Source organism: Mobula hypostoma, chromosome 12 (assembly GCF_963921235.1).
Source record: "Mobula hypostoma chromosome 12, sMobHyp1.1, whole genome shotgun sequence".
Lineage (NCBI taxonomy): Eukaryota > Metazoa > Chordata > Chondrichthyes > Myliobatiformes > Myliobatidae > Mobula > Mobula hypostoma.
The window spans coordinates 35,018,962-35,038,294 of record NC_086108.1 but is presented as its reverse complement, the minus strand read 5'-3'; the positions used below and the strand labels follow the sequence as shown (position 1 = coordinate 35,038,294).

The 19,333-nt window shown below is 38.7% G+C and overlaps 1 protein-coding gene across 2 annotated transcripts in view; it reads right to left on the bottom strand.

Annotated features, from left to right (window-relative positions):
• The window catches only part of nuf2 (UF2 component of NDC80 kinetochore complex), a 79,212-nt gene that overhangs the window by 38,583 nt on the left and 21,296 nt on the right, over nt 1–19,333 (bottom strand). For both annotated transcript variants that reach the window (XM_063064911.1, XM_063064912.1), the window contains 5 exons: nt 15,666–15,793; nt 14,370–14,444; nt 13,701–13,777; nt 5,681–5,742; nt 1,873–1,970 (listed from right to left, as the gene is read on the bottom strand). In XM_063064911.1, coding sequence (XP_062920981.1) covers nt 1,873–1,970; nt 5,681–5,742; nt 13,701–13,777; nt 14,370–14,444; nt 15,666–15,793 — 440 coding nt within the window. The remainder of the gene's footprint in view (nt 1–1,872; nt 1,971–5,680; nt 5,743–13,700; nt 13,778–14,369; nt 14,445–15,665; nt 15,794–19,333) is intronic.

The window sequence follows — 19,333 nt, the reverse complement described above, 5'->3', positions numbered from 1 at the left end:
TCACCCGTGATGCCACTTACAAGGAATTATAGACCTATATTCCCAGATCCCTCTGATCTTCCCACTCCTCAGTGTCCTAACACTCACTGTGTAAGACCTATCCTAGTTGATCCTTCCAAAGTGCAACACCTCACATTTGTCTGCATTAAATTCCATCTGCCGTTTTTCAGCCCATTTTTTTCAGCTGGTCCAGATTTCGCTACAAGCATCAATAGTCTTCCTCGTTGTCAATTACATCCCCAATCTCTGTATCCAGTTTACCATGTCATCATCCAGATTGCTGATATAGATGACAAACAATGGACCCAGCACCAATCCCTGCAGCACATTAGTCACAGAGGCAACCATCTACTACAATTCACTGGCTTCTCCCACAAAGCCAAAGTCAAATCCAATTTACTACCTCAACTTGACAGTCAAACAACTGAGCCTTCTTGACCAACCTCCGAAAGGCCTTGCTGATGTCTATGTAGACAACATCCACTGCCTTGCTTTCATCAACTTTCCTGGTGGACAATGACAACAACAACACAATATTGGTTAGAGACAATCTACTATGCACAAAGCCATGTTGACTTTCCCTAATCAGTCAATATACAAATACTTGCATATCCAGTCCCTTAGAATACCTTCCAGTAACTTCCCACTACTGATATCAGGCTCATTCCTGGCTTATGCTTGGAGCTTTTAAATAAAAACATTAGCTATCCTCCAGCACCTCACTGGTGACTAAGGATGCTTTAAGTATCTCTGTTATTTCTGAACCAGCCTCCCACAGGATCCAAGGGAACACCTTCTCAAGCCCTCAAGACAGCAAACACCTCCTCCTCCTCTGTAATATGTATGCAGTACATGACCTCACTTCTATAAAGAGTGTGTCTGTCTCCTGAGTAAATACAGATGCAAAAAAAAAATTAAGATCTCTCCCATCTTTTTTAGCTCCACACACAGATTACCATTCTGATATTTCAGAGAACAAATTTTGTCCCTTGCTATCCTTTTTGCTCTTAATTCAGTACATTTATAAAAGCCCTTAGGATTTTCCTTCACCTTATCTGTTATCCTCGTCTTCTTTTAGCCCTCCTGATTTCTATCTTTAAATGTTCTCTTGCATTTCTTATACTCAAGTACTTCACTTGCTCCTACCTGCCATGCATTTCTTTCTTTGTCTTAACCAGGGCCTCAGTATCTCTCGAAAACCAAGGATCCCTAAACATGTCTTTTATTCTGAAAGGAACATACAAACTCCGTACTCTCAAAATTTCAGTTTCGAAGGCTTCTCACTTACCAAGTATACCTCTGCCAGAAAACAACCTGTCCCAAACCACACTTGTCAGATCCTTTCTGATAGCATATTTGGCCGTTATCCAATTTAGAAACTCAACCAGAGGACCAGACCTATCCTTTTCCATAATCACCTTCAACCTAACTCCCTGAACTCACTTTGCAGGACCTTGTCACCCATCCTACCCATGTCATTGGTACCAATATGGACCACAATCTCTGGCTGCTCACCCTTCAACTTAATGTTGTAGACTCAGAGATGTTCCTAACCCTTGCACCCGGGAGACATTTCATCCAGGAATCTCATTCTTGTACACCGAACCCACTTTCTGTTCCCCTAACCAACATCTTATGCACATTCTCCCATAGGAAAAAAAGTGCAAAGTTACTACTTTAATTTTTTTAAATCTATCAGGACAAATAACAGAGTATGATAGAGAAATTTCATTAAAAATAATTCCATATCAACCCAATTCCTTCCTATGATGATACAGCTGTGAACATTTTAATTGTTACAGGAATATTGGTATATATTCTTTGCTGGAACATAATATTATCCAGTAATTTGAAAAAAAAATCAATACTTACAAAACTTTTTTGTTGGTTCAGATAGGTGTCCAAGGCTCTCCTCCTTAGTTGAAGGAAACTAATGATACCACTCAGGATCATAATGGTACGTTTTTTTTCTTTGATATTGAAAATAGCGTAAAAGATGAGCAAGTAAGAAGCAGAAAGAAAATAAATGGTTCTAACTTTGCACATTCCAAAATACCTTCAATATTATTCTGAAGTTCAATTATTAAAATTAAGCCATTCAGGCAAATGTGTTGGACCACAATAATAAAATCCATTCAACACCAGTGCTTCTCAAAAAAAAAATCTACAAACTTGTAATTTTCCTTGCCATTTTTCCAAAGTGTAATGTACAATAATCTGGTTTCAATTACACAATTGTAAAACCATTTTATTTAATTCAAGTCAACTGTAATTATCAACAGGTTAACAGTAAGATGTATAACAAAACTATGTTAAACTGGACGATTCTACTTTTCCTACATCGACATACTGCATATGCAATAAAAAAAAAGTTTATAGATCAAAAGGAATCTACTAGTTTTCTGTTAGATGCAGTCCAAAATTTATCTTTATAGATTGTTTCAAAGTGTACTGGAACTATGTGAATAGATTGGAAAAAGTTTGCCCTAGTTCAGTTTTTTTGTTTGCCTTCCATTTTCCATCAGATCTGATTCCCAAGGCAGTCCTATAGGTTAAAATCTATAATTTGTTGGGTATGAAAAGATGTTTGAGGGAAACTGGGGTTCAGAGGTAACTATGTGAGGATTAAAACATTCTCTTCACTTTACATGACCTATTACAGCAGAAGATAAGAAAATTTACGTAGATGGATAAAGTTGTTACAAAAGTGCTTAAAAAGACATTCGTATGGAATATTCAAACCAAAGACATTCATATGGAATATTCAAACCATTAAGTTTGTTCTGTTGCCCAACTGCTGGATAATACCTAGAATCTGATTTCCTAAAATACCTTAAAAAAAAGCATATTACAGCAAACTGTAAGCCAGCATTACGTATGGGGTGGAGAGAATGGGTAATATGTTAACATGGACTGAAAACTAGGCCCGTGGATCAGTTGTTGACCCTCACTTATTTGCTATTTATGTTAATGACTTAGAGGAGGAAGAGTGCAAGGCATTCAAGTTTACTGATGGCAATGGGAAAATCATAATGCGATCCTCATTACAATCATTAGGGAGGAGATACAGGAGCCTGAAGACCCACACTCAATTTATGAACAACTTATTCTCCTCAGCCATTGGATTTCTGAACAATCTATAAACCAATGAACAGTACCTTGTTATTCCTTTTTTGTCCTATATATTGTAATTTTGTAGATTTTTGTCTTTTCACTGTACTGCTGCTACAAAACAAATTTCCCATCATAAGTTAGTGATATTATCTGATTCGGTTAAATTCTGGAGATAAAACAGGTTGCATGGATGGATAAATATTTGGCAAATGGAACTTGAAATATGAAAATACGAGTCATGTGCTTTGACTGGTGGAATCAAAAGGCAGTCCATTGTCTTAATGGAGAGAGATTGCAAATTAGTGGAATACAGAGGAATGTTAATGTCCCAGCGAAAAAAAAGGATGTAGTGAATACAAGCAATTTAGAAATAAGTGGAGTGGCATATTGCTCAGGCTTTAAAAAATAGTGAAGCATTGTCAAAATTATACAGCGTGTTATTGAAGCTGGAGCATTCAGTCTAACTTGGATTCCTTGTTTAAGGGTATACCAACTTTAAAAGCTATCCAGAAGAGATTCACTAAACTAATCCCTGGGATAAGTGGGCTACCCCATAACAAACCGTTAATAAAGTCAAAATTCATTACTTGGAGATTAAAGGAATAAAAAGGACGATTGCAGAAGTGGTGAGTCTGTGTAATTCTCTATCCTAGAGGGTTGTAGAACCCAGATTAATGTAGTCTTTTTAAAAAAAAAACTAGATAATTTTTTGAAAGGTCAGTGAATTGACAGCTTTGCTGAATTGGTACAGAAGAGTTGAGGCCGGGGGCATATCAGCCATGAATGGCGGAGCAGTTTAAAAGGACTCCTGATCATATTTTCTCGCATTTCTGCATGAATGCTACAGCACCCTTTGGCTAGAAAAAATGCTCTGCTCCATGTAGCTTGTTATTATTTTTGTTCAGTCAGGAACAGATTCCTCACGAGTCAAGATCATCAAAACTTTTAAGTGGTTAATAATATTGCTAAGAGTTGGTGCATTTTTGGTGATGCTTCTATAGGCTAGATAAAGTTAATGATTATTCAATGAGACCACCAGGAATGTATATGAGATAGCACAGTATTCTAGGGAATGCTGAAAATAAGTTATTAAGCAAAGAAACATCTTTATACACCTCTAAGACAGGTTTAGCAAACACATTGTTGAAACATACTGTATGAAAGAAGTGTTGATCTTTCACACTGGGAAGGAATGCCTGGGAGAAGGTAATGGGCAACAAGTATAATCAATTCTTCTGGATAGAGGAATAAATATTTTGTTGCAATCTTAATCGCTTTTCTCTTTGGTTAATTGTGGTTTACCACATCAAATACTGAATTGAAATCTATCCAGTATAGTCGTGTTGTGGTGATTCATACTGTCCACATGGAAAAGAATCTGGACTTTATTGTATCAAATTTCAGTTGGCTCAGCAAATTATTGCCTCTAAAAATTTAAACAGCACCAGATATCAAAACATAACAAGTTTCAAGAAAAATTTAATTCAACTGAGTTTTTTTGCTAACCAGGAAAAGGTCCTTTGCAAAATAAACAAATTTCATACATCTGGCTATTCACTTACAGTGGCAAGTCACAGTCAAATTAACTCCCTTGCTGTATTATTCACTATACTACACAGAAGAGGTTTGAAACTGAAAAAAAACTTGTGGATGCAAAACAGTTTAGATCCAATTATTGAGCACTGGAGTTGGGGATGTTGTGTTGAAGTTGTACAAGATGCTGCTGAGGCCTAATTTGGAGTATTGTGTTTAGTTTTTGTCAGCTACCTACAGGAAAAAAGTAAATAATATTTAAAGAATACAGAGAAAATTTACAAGGATGTTGCTGGGACAGGAGAACCTGCATTATAAGGAAAGATCGAATAGGTTAGAACTTCATTCTCTAAAAAGTAGAAGATTGAGGGGAGATTTTATAGAGGTATACAAAATTATGAGGGGCATAGATGGGGTAAATTCAATAAGGCGTTTTCCACTGAGGTTGGATGAGACTACAACTAGAGGACATGGGTTAAGCGTGAAAAGGTGAAATGTATAAGGGAAACACAAGGGGAAATTTCTTCACTCAGGGTGGCGAGTTGCCAGCACTAGTGGTGGATACAATTCAAATTTCAACATTTGAGAAAATTGGACAGGTACATGGAAGGGACGGGTATAGATGGCTGTGGTCCGCGAGTAGATCAATGGGACTAGACAGTTTAAATGGTTTGGCACTGACTAAATGGGCAAAGGGTCTGTTTCTGCACTGTAGTTTTCCATGACTCTTTACAAGTCTATAAATTACTACTTCGGGGAATTCCTTCATGCGTTTGAGTCTGTTGTAATTTCATTCCATTTAGTAAACTGAATAATATGATTTAAAACAGACTTTCAATCTGGATAATACCCTTAATTTTAAATACAAATAGTGTGAATTTGAGTCATAAAACTATGCAATTAGCAAATTGTAATTGGTTATAATCCTGAGGTGTATTGTGACAGATGAAATTGTCTAATCCCTGATTTACTTTTCCAACCACTGAAACTAAGCATGCTTCAATATGGAATTTGCATCAATTTGGAAACTTACTCGGATTCCAGAAGTCATTCATCGTAAAATTTGGTATGGCACATAACGATATTAAGCTATGCCTGGAAGAGATATTAAAAACAAAGAGTATTATGGCTTCTTTCAAACAATACAGCAAACAAAAAAAAAGCTAACAATATCCTTTTTGTGTCAAATTCCATGTAAATACATAGTTCTAAAGTAATGTTAAATCCTGATATAGAACAGTACCGCACAAGGTTCTTGTGCTGAACAAAAAAAAAGCTAATGATGACTAAACGTTTCTGCCTCTTAAATACCTCTATCTTATCTGTCTCCACCACACCTAGCAGCACATTTCCAGGCACCTATGCTCAGTGGAAAAAAAAACAACTTGCCCCACACACCTCCTTTGAACTTTACTGTCTCTGTGCCAATGCCCTGCAGTATTAGACATTTTGATCGTGAGACAAATTATAGTGGCTGTCTATCTATGGTTCTCATTACTTTTATAAATTTCCATTAGGTCTCCCCTCTGCCACACCACAGAAAACAACCATATTTTGTTCAATTTCATTTAATACAATGCCCTCCAATCCACAGCAATACAGAAAATGCTGAAGGAACTCAGCAGGACAGGCAGCAGCTATGGAGGGGAATGAACAGTTGATGTTTAGGGGCAAGATTGAAAAGGGGATAAAACAGAAAAAGAAATAGCGAGGAAGGAGTACAAACTGGCAGGTGAAGCCAGGTGACGAGGAAGGTGGATGAATGGGGGAGATGGTATGAAGTGAAAAGCAGGGAAGTAATAGGAGAAAGAACTGAATGAAAAATCTAATAGGAGAGGAGAGAGGAATGTGAAAGGAAAGGAAAGAAGGGGCACCCAGAGAAGGGTAATGGGCAGATGAGAAGGGAAGGGCAGAATGGGGAATGGGAAAAAGAGAAGGGTAAGGCAGAGAAATTACCAGACGTTAGAGAAATTGATGTTCATGCCATCATACTGGAGGCTACCCAGATAGAATGAGGTGTACCAGTCAACATCCTGGTAAACTTCTAAATCCTCTCAAAAGCTGCCATATACTTCCCATAACAGGGCAACTAAAAGTACATACAATACTCCAGATGCAGCTTAAACACAATTTCCCAACTCTTGAAATTAATGCATCAACTAATAAAAGCAAACACACATATTCCTTTTTTTTTTAAAAACTACCTTATCAACCGGTGTCAAAATGGTTGCTGTGACCTGTCTAGTGTGGTAGTGTAGTGGGTAGTACTTGTCACTCACTTTCAGTTTCCACCACTGGCTAGCAGTCTTGCGAAAAGGAGAGTTGAATATGCAAGTCTCTCCCTGCCAGTACATAGCCTCTTCATCAGCAAGCCTCATGTAGTGCCTCCTCGCTGGTGACACAACGAAACTGAACTCCTTTTAGACTCAGGCTGAACTATAGAGGACAAGGAGGAGGTCTGGCCCCTGCACCCATAGCACGCAGTCCCACCAGAGTGTGGGCATGCCCTGGTACTCGTGAACCAGATCCCCAGCTATGGGTAATTAGCCGCACTGCCTTGTGGGCAGTATCGGGAGTAAGCCCAGACAGCAAATCCAGAGTGGAGCCCCTAAGGAGGCTGGATGTCATTGAACATCCTTCCGGCAGCTCCTGCATCTAAGCTGGTACCAAAAGTATTGCTTCATAAGCTTTCCTTTGGACTACACTGGTGATGCTGAGAGGGGGATCTTGATGACTGGGCATCTCAGGATCTCTATAACTTCTGCCCAGACTTGCAACAATGATCATTATCACCTATTGTCCTTTGAGACAGGTGGATGCCAAAAAACCATCAACTTGTGTGGCCACTTGCAGGGAAGGAGCTATTGACCTGGACCTCAAGGTATCTGTATATATCAATGCTGTTAAGAGTTCTGCCATTAACTGTGTACTTTCCCTTTACTCTCCTAAAGTGCAACATCTCCCACCTCCCCATATTAAACTTCATTTTCCACTTCTCTGCCTGTATATATATCCAACTTGCATCCCACAGTATCTTTTAGCAACCTTCTACAATATACACATCATCATCATCCTTTGTGTTATCTGCAAACTTACTAAACTAATCATATATGTTTCCGCCCAAGTCATTACAAATACAGTGGATTCAGGTTAATTTTGCCAATCAGTTAATTGGGACAGCTAATTTGGAATAACTCTTAAAGAACAAAAACTAATTGAGAAAATAGCCATGATTTGTTATTTGGGACACTATGCTGTTTAATTGGGCCAGGAGACTGTTGCTGAACAGTTTCTAACTAGCATTAGACACATGCACTTGTGTACCCGTTAGATACTGCACCATGCTTAGAGCGAACAGTTTTTAAAGAGCATCAGTTGTGTGCACTGGTGTTCAAAAAATCAGTGATTTTTCCTCATTGATAGTTGGTGAGAAATAAGCAGCAAGACAATTCAGAACTGTTTTGAACCATGAAGGATTTGAAGGTATCGACAATCACTTTGAAGGTTACAATGAAAATGAAGACTTGGAGAGTGCAATTCTTTATAGCATTCTATAAAGGCAGTCCATTATATGCACTAGGTGTCTGCGCTGAATTTGTTCATTTACAATCAAAAAAACATGGCATCTTCCATCAAAAACTAACACAAGGAAATCTGCAGATGCTGGAATTTCAAGCAACACACGTAAAAATTGTTGGTGCACGCAGCAGGCCAGGCAGCACCTACAGGAAGAGGTACAATCAACGTATCGGGCCGAGACCCTTCGTCAGGACTAACTGAAAGAAGAGATAGTAAGAGATTTGAAAGGGGGGGGGCCAAAATGCCCAAGCATATAATCATGCTGCACACTGATCTCACTGTCCACCATGCCCTTCACTCAAGTGGGTACTCATTTTGGACCTTGCCCACATTCTCTGCCTCCAAGCGCATGAACACTCCTTTATTCTTGAGTGCTCCAACCCTCTCCTGATGTAAATATAGAATGCCTTGGGATTCTCTTTATTCCTACTTGCCAAGAACTTTTCATGGATCCTAATTTTCTAATTTCTTTCACAAGTCCTTTTCTGGATTCTTTATATTCCTCAGTCAATTTTAGAAAACCTAGCACATTTATTTTTCAACATAGTCCCCTCCTACATGTACACACTTAGTCCAGTGGTCGTGGAGCATACGGATCTCTTCTTTGTAGAAGTGGTCCACAGCAGAGGTGATTGATAAATTCGTGGCCTAAGGTAGAAGGGGATGAGTTATTAACTTCAAACTTTCTGCATTATCACTCAAAGAGTTGAACTACTCGTGCATGTAATGAGCGCATCTTGGACCTCCAGGTGGTCCACAGCAGGGGTGATTGATAAGTTTGTGGCCTAAGGTAGAAGGTTATACAGCTCTCGTTAGATGTACGTGTAGTTCAACTCTTTGAGTGGAAATGCAGAAAGTTTGAAGTTAATAACTATCTCCTTCGACCTTAGGCCACAAACTTATCAATCACCCCTGTTGTGGACCACTTCTGGAGGTCCAAGACGCCAACTTCTACAAAGAAGGAATCCGTATGTTCCACGACTGCTAGACTAAGTGTGTAAATGTAGGAACAATATGCTAGGTTTTCTAAAATTGACTCCTTCTTCCTTAGGCCACAAACTTATCAATCACCCCTTGTACATGCCAGTTATTACTACAAAAGAAGTTGACCAAAGCAAATTTTAAAAGAGACATTCCCAGATTACAGAGCTGCATTCCTAGAAAATAGTCAATGTTGTGATTTTGCATAACATAAAACTACATCTTCTACACACGTGTCAAGAAACGCAAGCTGAAAGAGAATGATAAACTTAGTGTTTATTCATTTTACATTTTTCCGCATGAATAAAATTCGGCCTCGCATAACTTATATGTCAAAGTTTTGGGTAGTGATTTGTGAATTTTGTAAGGGCAAATTTCTGTACCAAATGGCTGCAATGCAGTAACTCTGCCTGTAACTTAAAGCAGTGGTTCCCAACCAGCGGGCCACGAGGAAACAACATGATTTGGCAATATGAACCAATATAAGTCAGCTGCACCTTTCCTCATTCCCTGTCATGCACTGTTGAACTTGAACACCACTCCACCCCCCAGTCGGCTGGTCCGCAAGAATATCGTCAAATTAAACTGGTCTGCGGCGCACAAAAGGTTGGGGACCCCTGACTTAAAGTATGCAATCTTAAAAGCATTTAGCACAAAATATTAAATAGTATAAAACCAAAGCAGATTAAAGAGAGGTGATCAGACACAAAAGCAAATTGATAACAATAAGTTTTAAATATATCAGAGGTCGGCACATAAACAGTCCCTTCAGCTCACCAGTCATGCTGACCTTTCTCCCCATCTACACTAATCCCATTGTCACACATTACACCATATTCTTCTTTGAACTGTCTATTGAAGTATTTGTCTAAATGCTTCTTAGATGTAGTAATTGTATTTGATTCCACCACCTACTTTAGTAGCAAGTTACAGATATCAAGCTTTGCCTGTGCGTGCGTGTGTGTGTGTGTGAGGAAAAGTTACATCTCAGATCCCCTTTAAAGCTCCTTCCTCTTATTTTAAACATTTGCCCTCTTGTTTTTGATACTCCAGACATGGGAAAGATACTTTATGATTTTGTTTCCCCAATGAGATGTTAAAATAAAGTCCCATCTACTTTTTCAGGTAAATGTGAAGCAGAACTAATTCAAAGAAGAGCTGAGAGGTTACTGGGGGTCATAAGCAAGTTGCTTATTAAAGGCAGTAATTTGCAATCTGAGTTCACTGTAAAAGGTGGTCCAATTAAATTTATCAGCAACCCACATAAAGGAAATGGATTTATACTTGAACAGACAATATCAATCTGGGTGAGGTAGACATGAGTTGAAGCTCTCCATGAGCCGATGCTGGCTTTAGTACACCAAATGGATCCGCCTCTGTTCTATGAACAAGGCTTAAAAATAAACTGTAAACTTAAAATCAATCACGAACTTAATGTTTGTCTTTACAGCAACAGTGCATTGTATCCAAGTTCTAAGAGCAATTTGGCCCATGTCACCTTGTACCAGTGTGATTTGTACTGAAAAGGTTATATGGAATGCTACTTGGCAAGATCCTTACTGCACATGGAACTGAAGCTCTTGCAGCATCCAATTAATCCAGTTCAAGTTGATCACTGAATCCCTCCAGTAATTTGTTTACTTAAATATTTTGCTGTGCTAGTTCCTTGACTATACTCAAGTGTAAATTCATTGTAGAACTTATTCCATTACACTGCAGATCTCAATGGAAAGATGGAAAATATTTTCATTAAATAAAAGAAAAACTGTCACTCCCGGTGGCTCCATTTTCAAAGATCTGCGATCGCCAGGCATTGCCACCTAAAAGAACAGTTCTCAAAAGTTAGCCTGAGAATGGGCCTTGTTGGAGTAACTTCCCGCCGTACATCTCACATGCCCTTCGGCCCACAAAGTTGTGCCGACCACATAACCTATTCTAGAGACTGCCTAGAATTACCCTGCTGCATAGTCCTCTATTTTTCTAAGCTCCATGTACCTATCCAAGAGTCTCTTAAAAGAGCCTATTGTATCTGCCTCCAGCACTGTCATCGGCAGTGCATTCCAAGCACCCTCCACTCTGTGTGGAAAAGCTTACCCCTGACATTCCCTCTATACCTACTTCCAAGCACCTTAAAACTATGCCCCCTCATGACAGCCATTTCAGCCCTGGGAAAAAGCCTCTGACTATCCACACAATCAATGTTCCTCATCATCTTATACACCTCTAGCAGTCACCTCTCATCCTCCATCACTAAGGAGAAAAGGTCAAGTTCACTCAACCTATTCTCATAAGGCATGCTCCCCAATCCAGGCAACATCCTTGTAAATCTCCTCTACACTCTTTCTATAGTATCCATTGCCTTCCTGTGGTGAGGTGACCAGAAATGAACTCAGTACCCCAAGTAGGGTATGACCAAGGTCTTGTATAGCTGTAACATTACCCCACAACTCTTGAATTCAATCCAACAGTTGATCAATGCCAGCACACCATACGCCTTAACACTGTCAACCTACACAGCAGCTTTGAGTGTACTATGGACACAAACCCCCAAGATCTCTCAGATCCTCCACACTGCCAGGAGTCTTACCGTTAATACTATATCCTGTCTTCAAACTTGACCTACCAAAATGAACCACTTCTTACTTATCTCGGTTGAAGTCCATCTGCCACTTCTCAGCCTAGTTCTGCATTTTATCAATGTCCCACTGTAACCTCTGACAACCCTCCAGCCTATCCACTACACCCCCAACCTTTGTGTCATCAGCAAACTTCCTAACCCACCCTTCTACTTCCTCATCCATGTCATTTATAAAAATCACAAAGGTGGGGTCCCAGAACAGATCCCTGCGGAACATCACTAGTCACTGACCTCCATGCAGAATACAAACCATCTACAACCACCATTTGCCTTCTGTGGGCAAGCCAATTCTGGATCCACAAAGCAAGGTCTCCTTAGCTCCCATGCCTCCTTACTCTCTGAAGGAGCCTTGCATGGGGAACTTTATCAAATGCCTTACTGAAATCCATATACATCACATCCACTGCTCTACCTTCAATGTGTTTTGTTACAACCTCAAAGAATTCAATGAGGCTCATAAGGCATGACCTGCAATTGACAAAACTATGCTGACTATCCCTAATCAGATTGTGTCTCTCCAAATGCTCATAAATTCTGCTTTTCAGGATCTTCAACAACTTGCCCACTACTGAAGCAAGATTCACCTGTCTATAACTTCCTGGGTTATCTCTACTCCCTTTCTTGAACAAGGGAACAACATTTGCAATCTTCCAGTCTTCCAGTACTTCTCCCATCCCTATTAATGATGCAAAGATTATCGCCAGAGGCTCAGCAACCTCCTCCCTCGCTTCCCACAGTAGTCTTGGGTACATCTCGTCCAGTCCCAGTGACTTAACTAACTTAATGCTTTTCAAAATCTCCCGCATATCCTGTTTCTTAATGTCTATATGCTCAAGCGTTTCACTCCGCTCTAAGTCATCCCCACAATTGCCAAGGACCTTTTCCCTGGTGAATTCTGAAGCTTTAGTAATAGGTTAGGATTAATCACCATCGCTAGGGTTATTGAGCTATAGTCTAAAAGGAACATTACACCAAATCCAATTCCATCTTGCATGCTCATCATCACAATTGTATCTTAAATGTTTTATTTCCCACTGAGTAAGGAATCTTTTATTGAAACATCTTATAAAAATTGGACACTGGCCTTAGTGGGCAGGGCATGTCTTGATTGAGTTTTTTGTTTGAGGAGGTAACAAAAGTGGTTGAAGATAGAGCAGAGGATATTCAGAAGAACATCAATATACGATTGCAACAAGCTGCCAATCATCATAGTAGAGGCAAAAATATTATAGGCACTAAATGTCCAAGAATAGAGATGGAATACTATGAAGCACAAATCATGGCAGCTTAGCGGTTAACACAGCAGTATTACAGCTCGGGGTGTTCCAGAGTTCTAAGTTCAATATCTGAGCTGTTCTGTAAGGAGTCTCTGTATGTTCTCCCCGTGAAATGAGTGGGTTTTAACCAGCTGCTCCAGTTCCCTCCCACAGTCCAAAGATGTACTAGATTAGTTAATTGTCATCGTAAATTGTCCCATGAATAGGTTGGGGTTAATCAGGTATTGAGGGGTTGCTGGGGTGGTGTAGTTTGAAGGGTCAGAAGAGCCTACTCTGCACTTTATTGCTAAATAAGTTTTTAAAATCTTGAGATGATCATTGTTCTCATTGGAATGTTCTGATACATTTCCAGAATTAGACTATTAAAATAGGATCTAAAAAGTGACTTTGTGAAGTTAAAAGTCAGGGCTTAATTAATTATTGCATATTCATTGTGCTTCTCAGATCACAGAGTCTCAAAACTATGATCAGAAAGAAAACATGTTGTCAAACCAAAGATCTTAGAAGAGACAATCTCAACAACTTAGATTCTCACATACCCAAGATCTTTTATTCTGCTAAGCCACTTTGATACTTACATGCAAATATACAGATTCAATATTGGGACACAATTTTCAATAAGTTGAGGATATGGCATGTTTTCATCACCAGTCATCTTGAGGAAAAAAAAGCAAAATGATCAGTTTATATCTCTTACATCCCATTTGAATAATACACTTGAGAAGTTAGCTGGGAGAAGATTATATAGAACTAAAGTAGTTCTTCAAATATTATAGTCAAAAGCACATTGTCCATTATCAAGAATTCACAATATCATACAGCAAAAGAATATTTCATAAAACTACTGTCTACATCACTTCACAAGACTCACTGTGACCTCTAAAATTTAAAATAATCAAGCCTGCTGAAATAATAACAGAAGTTAACAGATGCAAGAAATTGGGAAAAATTAAAAAATTTCTCTGAATTAATATATTAGTCCATTAAGTCCAATATAAAAATCATGAGAATTAATAATACCAAACTATCTTTGGATAAAGAAACATAAATATACATTTAAGTGGGAATTATATATTTAATTCATTGATTATAATATTTTAATAATCAAGTATTGGCATTCTAAACATGGGCCAATTTTTGTAGTTACCTCAAGACAAAGCATGCCACCATAAAATGGCCAATATATAGGCACGGGCAAAGAATATAAAAACACACCATATTCATTATTCTTTTTAAATTTTACTAACCATGCAGAAGCAGTCTGGTCTTGCATCAAAGATATACTGCAAGGTTCTTACATACAAGCGCTGCACAACTTCTGGCTATTGAAACGAAAGAAAAATGAAAACCCATTCAAATTACATTGCATCCAAGTTTGAATATTGACAACTTCAAACAAGAATATTATTAGCGGACTTCCCACCCTCCAAGTTTCGTCTCGAGTGTTTATTTACATATGCAAATGTCAATTATTAATCAATGGCGGGAGGAAAAGATGGTGACGCGACGCAACGCAGCCCACGCGTGGCCTCTCCAGTGATGAATATCTGTTATCTGTCAAGCAGGAGGCCGTGCACAATTCTGATTTGATGGAGGTAGACGTGAGAACACGGAGGAACATCTGGTGAAACTTCTGAAATGCCTATTTCGCTGCCGCCACTACTGTGTGATCCAAAATCTCCGGAAGGAAAGGCCCCAAATCCTCGGCTTTGCCTGTTGCTTGGCAGCCGGGGCCAGGGTCGAAGCGCTCGGCAGAGATGGTGCTCGGTGTCGGAGGGCTGGTCGGAAGCTCGAAGTTTTCGGACGGACTCAGAGTTGGACTGTGGTCGGGTGCTACCAAAGCATCGGCAAGTTGCGGCACTGGAAGCTCATGGCAGGGAGAGTTTCTCCCTTCTACCGTCTGCATGAGATATTGGGACTATCGGGACTTTGAGACTTTTTTTTAACCGTGCCCATGGTCTGCTCTTATCAAATTACAATATTACTTTGCACTGTTCTAACCATATGTTATAATTATGTGGTTTTTGTCCGTTTTAGTCTTGATCTGTCTTGTGTTTTTGTGATATCATACTGGAAGAATATTGTATAATTTTTTGATGCATGCATTTCTAAATGACAATAAACGAGTACTGAGTGCCCTCATAATCTAATATGAAAGGTGGTTTTGCAGAATGCAGTCAAACTTTCAATTCCAAAATCTTTTTTCACAACCAAGGAACTCCCTTTGAAACAGCTAGATATCTAGCTCACCGAAAATAATACATAATAAAACATTAAAGGTATTATAAGGATCACTTATGCATTAAGAAACAAAGTACTTTCAAAAACAGACATTTATTCACAACTGTCAATGGTATAGTATACTAAAAGTGACACAGAAAAAAATTAGTGTAGGTTTTGATTGTATAGACACATACATTTACCTAGAAAGGAATAACTTCATTAAAACAACGTACACATTACATTGCCTAATACTCTTATATATCCACGCATTCTTAGCTTTTGTGGACTTGAAAGGTTTAGAAAAATTGTAAACTGCTTACCTTTGTTATGTCAGCTTTTGTAAAGTTGTTAGCTTCTGACCCATTTAAAATGTGCTTGCGACAATAACTTACAATAAATTCCAATTTGTAAATAGGAAAAGGAACTCTGCTTTCCCCCTCCATTTGAGCTATGAAGGAAACAACTACATTTTAGAATTCAGGTTAATCTTGTTTAATATATCACCATCATTGGTAATGGCATTAGAAGAGCTCACCATCATTCATGGCGATAGCTGGGAATGTTTAAGACATACATTTAATATTGCGTTTCTTTTTTTTTGACCAGACACAAATAAATTCAGAGACAAATTCATGAAACACTAAACACCGTTATCTTAGAGCAGAGCATGTCAGGGACTTACGAATTATATCTTGCCTATTTGATAGAAACGTACCGGGCTTTTCGACATAAAAATCTATAAAGGGTTCAAACATTTCAGAGGAGATGAAATCTTGCATAAAGAAGCAGAATCAGGTTTATTATCACCGGCATGTGACATGAAATTTGTTAACTTAGCAGCAGTTCAATGCAATACATTATTTAGCAGAGAAAAAAATAAATAAAATACTTTATACTTTATTGTCGCCAAACAATTGGTACTAGAACGTACAATCATCACAGCGATATTTGATTCTGCGCTTCACACTCCCTGGATTACAAATATTAAATATTAAAAATAGTTAAAATTAGTAAATATTAAAAATTTAAATTATAAATCATAAATAGAAAATAGAAAAATGGGAAGTAAGGTAGTGCAAAGAGAGGCAGGTCCGGATATTTGGAGGGTACGGCCCAGATCCGAGTCAGGCTCCATTCAGCAGTCATATCACAGCTGGAAAGAAGCTGTTCCCAAATCTGGCCGTACGAGCCTTCAAGCTCCTGAACCTTCTCCCGGAGGGAAGAGGGACGAAAAGTGTGTTGGCAGGGTGGGTCGTGTCCTTGATTATCCTGGCAGCACTGCTCCGACAGCGTGTGGTGTAAAGTAAGTCCAAGGACAGAAGATTGGTTTGTGTGATGTGCTGCGCTGTGTTCACGATCTTCTGCAGCTTCTTTCGGTCTTGGACAGGACAACTTCCATTCCAGGTTGTGATGCACCCTAGAAGAATGCTTTCTACGGTGCATCTATAAAAATTAGTGAGGGTTTTAGGGGACAGGCCAAATTTCTTTAGTTTTCTCAGGAAGTAAAGGCGCTGGTGGGCCTTCTTGGCAGTGAGCTCTGCTTGGTTGGACCAAGTCAGGTCATTTGTGATACTGACCTCAAGGAACTTAAAGCTTTTGACCTGTTCCACTTGCGCACGACCAATGTAAATTGGGTCGTGCAGTCCGCTACTCCTTCTGAAGTCAACAACCAATTCCTTCGTCTTTCTGACATTGAGGGATAGGTTATTGTCTTCGCACCATGCCACCTGGTTCTCAATTTGCTCTCTGTACCCAAACTCATCATTACCCAAGATACGGCCTACAATTGTTGTGTCATCAGCAAACTTATATATTGAGTTCGATGGAAACTTGGCTACACAATCATGGGTGTACAGTAAGTACAGCAAGGGGCTGAGTATAGAGCCTTGTGGGGCACAGGTGCTCAGAGTGATTGCAGAGGAGAGCTTGTCCCCTATTTTTACAGCCTGGGTCCTGTCTGTGAGGAAGTTGAAGATCCAGCTGCAGATCTGAGTGTTAAGGCCCAGGGTCCGGAGCTTAGGAATCAGTTTATTTGGAATGATGGTATTAAAGGCAGAGCTGTAGTCAATGAAAAGGAGCCTTACGTATGCATCTTTATTCTCCAGGTGTTCTAAGGAGGAATGTAGGGCCAGAGAGATAAAGCATAATAAATATAACAAGTGAATCAATTACATATATTGAACAGATTTTTTCTTAAATGTGCAAAAACAGAAGTACTGTATATTAAAAAAAAGTGAGGTAGTGTCCAAAGCTTCAAAGTCCATTTAGGAATCGGATGGCAGAGGGGAAGAACAAGAACACATTGAGACAATAGCCAGGATTCCCTTTATTTGGGACACTATGCCACTTAATTGGGACAGCAGACTGTGAGCATCAGTTGCATGCATGCCGTTGGGCTGTTAGACACTGCACCATGCTTAGAGTGAAGTTTTTAAAATAGCGTCACAACCATGAGTTTGTGCTTAAAAAAAAGCAAGTTATTTTTGTCATTGACAGTTGGTGAGAAATAAGCAGCAAGACAATTCAGAACTGTTTTGCTCACTGCAGTTTCAAGCATTCAGGCTTTGAGATGTCAGAATCAGCCAGGAGGGAAAATGAAACAATTTTACTACTTCAAGTTAGGAACTATGAAAAATGTAAAAACATATCAACAAGCATCTTGAATGTTACAATGAAAATGAAGATTTGAAGGCAGTCCATTGTCCGCACTAGGTATCTGCAATGATTTTATTCATGTACAATCAAAAGAACATAGCAGTGTAAACTGGATTAATTCCCCTGTCAATAACCATCAGGAACCCTCAGTTTTGGTGGTGTAGTAGTTTTGGTGGTGTCCTAATTTGTTCTGTATTTCATTTAAATACATAATTTGTTAAACGGTTAAATGATAGTTTGTCTTATTATACCTTTTTAACCACTTCCATGAAACTTTGGCTAATGGGGCAGCCGCTTAATTGGGCCAAAATGTACTGGAACCGATGTGTAATTAACCAGAATCCACTGTTTAAAAAAGCAGCAAATTGAGTGTTGATATCCGAGATATACAAAACATAAAACAAAACCAAAGTGAAAGCTAATTTACTTTGTTTATTCAATCATAGATTACAATCTTCTTTCTTTGTTCTTCTATCCGAATGGCACATTGGATCAAACAGTGCATTTCCTTCTGCATATCTTCTACAAGTGGGGCTCACTTTACAGGACTTGGGACGACTTCTTCTTCTTCTATTTCCGGCAGCTTAGACACATCTAGGCGTATTACTGCCCTCTGCAGGATATAGAATCAATTATAATTCCGCTTGCAAATGCTGTATGTGCTCATTAAATAGCAATGCCGCAGATTGTTTTCCTTCTCAAATTTTGTCATGTGGTTTCCAAATAATTGCATTGCCTCAAATTACATTAATTTCATTTGAATCATTTGTAAAACTAAAAGCTTCTTGCTTGAGATTATTCATTATCGCATGCTTAACATTTAAAATTGTTGTTTTCTAAGTCTATCTGCTATTTCCAAATTTTCCTTTTCTTGAATCAAAGCCTGTAGTTGTTTATTGAGATCTTGAAATTCTTCCTCAATTGTTTCCATGTTTTCATTTTATAATCCAAATGTAGATCATTCACTTTGCAAATTCCTTTTTCCTTTTGTAACTTTGGAATAAGTTCCTCCATTTTTAATCTGTTTTCCATGTCACTGAATTTTTGACAACAAGCATCTTTTTCAGAAATCGTCTCCTTTAAATGCAGTACCGTTTCGTCCAATCTCTTTCCAACTCACAGTTGTTCTTATTGAGTACTTCTATTTGTTGATGGAGTTCCGCACATTTACCCTGGGTTTCAACCATGTTTCTTGTAACATAAAATCTGAGGGTTTTTTTCCTTAAATTCCGGTACATATTTCGTAAATTCTTGATCATTTGCAATAATACTCCTTGCATTCCCTTGTAATATATATGTGTGTGTATATGTGTATATATATACACACACAGCC